At 35.1% G+C, this 6,004-nt stretch overlaps 1 protein-coding gene across 1 annotated transcript; it reads right to left on the bottom strand.

Annotated features, from left to right (window-relative positions):
* Positions 1–466: 466 nt before the first annotated feature.
* On the bottom strand, positions 467–2,372 carry LOC107616790 (zinc finger protein JAGGED-like). Its single transcript, XM_016318712.3, has 5 exons — positions 2,102–2,372; positions 1,896–1,990; positions 1,635–1,769; positions 1,268–1,358; positions 467–1,199 (listed from the first exon to the last, which is right to left on the bottom strand). Coding segments are annotated over exons 1-5 (744 nt in total). The 5' UTR covers positions 2,104–2,372; the 3' UTR covers positions 467–778.
* Positions 2,373–6,004: the final 3,632 nt, after the last annotated feature.

Raw genomic sequence — 6,004 nt, 5'->3', positions numbered from 1 at the left:
GTGTAAATTAAAGAGGAGTCGGAGTTGTGTGTATGTGATCATTACCCTAATTGTGCAGACATGCGTGACACTGATAGCAAAGCATTTCAAGAAACTAGAAGACCCCAATTTTGGTTGGGATAGAATGAGAGCAAGAGAGAAGAAGAGGAACCGGCAAAGATTCAGGTAGTGAAAGCCACCACCAATTAGAGTAAGAAAAGGGCAACACACACATTCAATAATAAGGCTATACATACAACGGTTTATTAATTAACATAATCCATTATATACTTGGGATGCAAAGAGTGGGAAGTTAGTTTGAGTTAGTAACTAGTATTTGTTATGGTAACAAATTAACAATAGAAATAGAATAGGGCGCCCGTTAGTTAGTTGTTAAAGTTGGAAAGAAGAAGAAGGAGAAGGAGAAGAGGAAAACGAAGAAGCCAAAGTAGCTGAGCGTGTACATGAGCTCAAAAGCTGCAGCCAAGTCACTGTTGAGATAAACAAAACAAAAGAAAAGAAAAGAAAATAAAAGCAAACGAAACGAAACGAAGACCGAAAATAACAAAGTAGTGATAACTTTCTCTCTCTTCTCACTCACTCACTCACTCACTCATGAGTCATGACCCCATCTGTCAGCTAACCTCGCTTGTTATGTCTCTCTCTCATTCTCATTCGGATGGCGTGTCTTTATGATACATACTGCATAGCATAGCATAGCATACTACAACTCTATTTCATAATCATCACTTACTCAATATATATAATAAACAAAGAATCTCATCTCATATATATTATATTAGAACCCATCTTGAAACCGATTGATCGCTGAAGGAGGATCCAAACGATGATGAGGCTGTGATCCCGATGTTGATGATGATCTTCCCCAATTCAACGACCCTTCCTGATCCCTCTCCTTCCCTCCTCCCACCACCGGTGCACCTATGCACGTGTAACTGCCTCCTGCTGCTGATGACTCCGCCGCACCGCCGTAGTTGATGGCGTGTTGCTGGGCGGTGCTGAGGACATGGCCCACGTAGTAATCGTGAGGAGGAGGAGCGAACTGGTGATGAGCCCCCGGGAACGAGACAGGCGGTGGCCTGGATGGTGAAGCGTATAGATAGGGCTGATGATGAGATGCTGCAGCGGTTGATGACGTGGATGACGCAGAGAAGTATCTTGGGAATCTGAGAGCTGCCGCTGTTGGGTCTTGACAGCATCTGAATTCAAAACATGAGAATAATGAAGGAGAGGAAGAAGGTTGAAATAATGGAAATGACAAACATACCCTAAGTGAGGTGGAGGTTGATGAGCAGCAAGGGTGTGATCGTTACGAAACACCAGCTGACGGGCATGGTTCAGCGTCTCTGTTTCCCTCTCTGATGAAAATCAAATAATTTAAATAAATAAAAACAAAAAGAAAAAAGAAGCAAAGCAGGGCCCTCTCTCTTTAAAGTTTCAAGAAATCTCAGGAATCTTGCTTCTTCATCATCATATCACACTCACAACAACTACTTTTTTTTATTTGAAATGACCACGCCTACCTTCATGGACAAATCATTAACAATCTATCAATCTATGTCCCCCGTTTCTCATACATGTATATAATAATATAAAAAAAAGAAAAGAAAAAGAGAGATAGAGTAGAGAGTAGCCTTGGCGGTGGCGGTTCATGTGTCCCCCAAGAGCCTGGGACTTGCAGAACTTGAGGGAACAAAATCTACACTCATACACCTTCCCACACTCCTCTTTTCCATCCTTACCGCCGCCGCTTTTCTTTTTCCTGCAACCTGCACCCAATTAAACCAACTTCCACACATATCATGCATCAATCCATCAATCATTTTTCTTTATGTTTCACCTACCTAGCTAAGACTAGGACAAGACCAAAAACCAAGATAAAAAGTAGTATTTACCGGGAGAGAAGGTGTCTTGGAGGAGTTGTTTGCCATGATCTCTATTGTAGTCATCGGGCAAATTGTTAAGGTCTAATGGGTTTCCTTCTGGTCTCCTGTGAAGGAAACAAGTCATCACATGAATAGAAGAAAGAAGCAGATTCATTATTAAGAGATAGAGGAAAAGCAACAAGGTTTTGTAGTAGTAGTAGTGGGGGAAGACCTACATGGTACCGACACGCAGAGAGAGTAGAGAGAGACAGAAAATATATATAAATATGAGGGGCAAGCCAGCCAGCACTCCTCTTTTCTTTCTTTCTTTCTTTCTTTCTTTCTTTCAGATGAAGGGAAGATAGAACTAAAAGCTTTTTATAAAATTTGCGAGACACACTTTCAGTTTGGAACTGCAATATAGAGGCTAGTTGAGTGATGGTAGAAGATAAAGAGCTTTGAAAGTTCTCTATCAGTTCCTCTGCCACGCCACACACACTCTTTCTCTCTCTCTCCCACACACACACACACACACACAATTGAATGAACAATGGGACAGTGGGTCTCGTGACTTTAAAAAGAGAGTGTGAGAGAGTGGGTGAGTGTGGGAATTGAAGGCTCGCTTAATCACAAGTGTTTACTACTTAATTATTCCAATCTAGTTTGGTCTAGTTTCGTTGGAAACTTAGGGAAGTAAGCCCAAAGAATTATATATATTGATATTAATTATATATATGGCGCTACTTTTTCTGGCTCTATATAGTTTCTTTTGCCCTAGAGCTGAGGTTGATATTGAAAAAAATCGAAAAGAAAAATGGTTTTGCCAACAAAGGGTGGCAATGAGATGGTGCAGTACACATGTTTGAGCATTAAAGTTTGCCCTAAGAATGAAAGAAGGCATTTATATAGCAGAAAGAGGCATAAGGGTACGTGAACAATTTGCGTTGTTATTGTGCTAAAAGGAGGGGGGCATGTTTAGAGAAACAGGTAATGTATGGTCCACATACAATAGCTCAATGCCTCCTTTCTGGGGTGTTAAATTCTACCCAGGGGACTTAGACTTGCTTCAACGAACGGTTGCTATCAGTATCTATCATTAGGGTTTTTGCAATCTAAGTTGAGATAGACTCAACCCCACATCTATTGTTTTATTCTTTGAAACTTATGCTATATCTCTTAGATCACATATACGTAGTCCTTTTCACTGCTCCTCTCTATGTATATATGCATTCACATCCTAGTGCATTTCAATTTTTCTTCTCTATCCCATTATTCATCATGAGACAATTCTAAACCATCAATTTCTAAGTTATAATGCTTTGCAATTAATCCTTTAATTTTGGTAGATAATTATTGACACCGGCAGGTTGCTTGGGCCACCAATTTTGGCGAGGTTAACAACCCCACTGTGGTGACATAGTTTAGATTCCCTTTTACTCTTAAAGAGCCTAGAGAAAAATAAGCATACAGCTTATTTCATATTCAAAAATCAACTTCAACTCTATTTCATAAATAAAAGGTATATGAGTGATTTATACTAGTGGAAGAAGGAAAAACTTTCATAACTTGGACGATGTGCGACTAAAATATAACATAAAACTCACTATTCTAAATAATATGGGACTTGTATTCCCTTATTACAATTAACTAATATAATTAACCTACTAAATCTACTTATTCCTGCGTCAATTATCTACGTTTTTTTTTATTTATTTATCAGAAAAAAAAAGTGTGAAATTGGTAAAATTCTATATAAGCAAATAAAACCCAAAAGCAGTAGCTTAACTGTTTGAAATAAAATAATGGGGTTGGGACCATTGATTACTGGGGAGTTTAATTAAAGCTGTGAGAGATGACAGTACAGAACCACTTAAATAATGATGGTTTAAGTTAAAGCAGGTGTTTAATAAATAAACTAGGCAAGTTAAAGCAAGCTTTGAAAGCAAGCAAGTTGTAGGTATTAGTATTATGTATGGTATTTGACTATTTGTAAATGGCAAAAGCAGAAGAATAGATAGTTAGAAGCAATATTGTCCACAAGCCAGTGGTGATGAACTGAATAGTGGTTCGTTCGCTCTTCACACTACTACACCTGAAATGGATATAAAGGAAAAAGAAGACACTACCTAATAAGAGGGGTAAGCATTAAAATCAGGTGATATTCATGGACCACACTAGCCTCATTGACTAGCTGCTAATTTGTACTATGAATGAAGGCCGTGGATTCAATTCATGATTTGTTTATTTAATTTATGTGACACACATATACATATATACATACACATACACAAATAACAATAATTATTTGACTTGATTTGATTTTATAAATATGATATATTTTGAAAACCCTGGACCGAAGAATCATGCAATGACCGCGCCCTATCTATCTGAATTCTGAAGATCTCTTGCAAGTGTATGTGTATTTGTGTGTATATATATGATTACTTTTCATGTGGTCCTTCACAATTTTAAGCAGTAAATCCAACAAACATCTCTTGTGTGTTCAGAAAGTCTAACAATGCAACTTACAAACCTGTAGAGGAAATTGTCTTCATCATGTTGGCTCCACTACTACCTTTAGTCCTCGACTTCAAGCAGTCAAAATTTTAATTGAAAAGTTCTTTCACTTATGATGACTCAACGTAACGTAACTGACATTATTATTAATACTATATAATCATACCTGCTTAATTAATTATTTTATGTAAACGGGTACCAAACCCCCCTCATTATTTGTACTACAATAAGCATTCATTGTACTGCAAGGGAGACAAGGAAATATTCAAGATAAACGACACAAAATCAGAACCTCTTTTTAGGCCAATGCAATAATAATAACAAAATATATCAAAAGTGCACGTTTTCATTGTTCAAGAACCTTCACAATTCGCTTCATTCTATTAAATTGTAGCATGTTTTGAAACAACGTAACAAAAATTAGAAAGACATGGAATCTTGCTAAATTAAATTTTATCAAATGGTGATTTATATATGTAACGAACTCATTTGAGCTGAGGGGTGTACGTACGTAAGAGTTTAATGATGCAGTTTGATCAGATTTTGAATCTAATTAAAAGTACATGAAAAATAAATCATCATCATCATCAACAGCATCAAACAATTTGAATAGCTTTAGTTTAAAACTTAATATCCCAAATATGACTGACCATATAGTTTTATATTGCGAAACCGATAGTTTGGAAAGGAAAAACCCCTGTATGCAACAAGTATTCAAAATTTTCTTCTATAGGTCAAACTTGACCTCAAGCACACTTCCACATGCATGCTTAATTAAAGTAGCCACAATTTGGACAATAATTCTTTAGCTGATTAAAAGTATAAAACAAAATTGCTGCCTTAAGCTTTTTAGTAGAAGATTTCTAGTGTTAAAGAATTAAAATGAGAGAAAGTATAGGGACAGCAGCTTTTGTGTTTTATGCCAGCATTTAACCATAAAAAAAAAATTAGTAATCTTTTTTTTTTGTATAAATTAGAGTAGTATAGAGAAAATATAATTTCTTTTATAGTTGTTTTTTATTATTTTATTATTATTCAAAATATGAACCTACCTTTATTAATCTCTCTTTTATTCTATTAAAAGAAAAATATGTAAACTTATATTTTTACCATGTAATTCACCGAACATTATTAATGGTCAATCGATGCTTATAAAATACAAAAGTTGTATGTTGACCTCTATTAGTGCTCTTAAAATGAAGCTATCTTCTCTCTTTACTTCAAGCAAGACAGTGTCCACTATTAATAAGAATATTTATATTCCAACTACCAAAACATAAATAATGAAATAGATATTTATCTGAGACAGGTTTACAATAGATAAAGATAAAATAATTAATTTAAACCAATTTAATAATTAGTTTATTAGTATATAATAATTTATATTATAAATTTTTAAATAAAATTTTAATTCACGATAGATTAATTTTTATCTTATTAAATTGGATAATACCGTAAAACAAATAAATGGACATAAAATTTAAACGAATCACGTATAATTAGAGATTCAATTAAGTATTGATGATATTGATGATAAATTTATTTGCAACAATATCTTTTATTATATTTATATATTATGTTATAAATGTTCAAAGGAGGAAATGCTCAGAGAGAGAGAGAGA

Source organism: Arachis ipaensis, chromosome B9 (assembly GCF_059453495.1).
Source record: "Arachis ipaensis isolate K30076 ecotype BB chromosome B9, ASM5945349v1, whole genome shotgun sequence".
Taxonomy (NCBI): domain Eukaryota; kingdom Viridiplantae; phylum Streptophyta; class Magnoliopsida; order Fabales; family Fabaceae; genus Arachis; species Arachis ipaensis.
Note: the sequence above shows the minus strand (reverse complement) of the source record. Positions and strands in the feature narration are given on the sequence as shown.

Excerpts from the sequence above, each read along its gene's own strand:
- LOC107616790 (XM_016318712.3), bottom strand. Across the intron at positions 1,770-1,895 it reads CCAAGACACCTTCTCTCCCG|GTTGCAGGAAAAAGAAAAGC; the intron begins GTAAATACTACT and ends AATTGGGTGCAG. Across the intron at positions 1,359-1,634 it reads CATGAACCGCCACCGCCAAG|AGAGGGAAACAGAGACGCTG; the intron begins GCTACTCTCTAC and ends GATTTTCATCAG.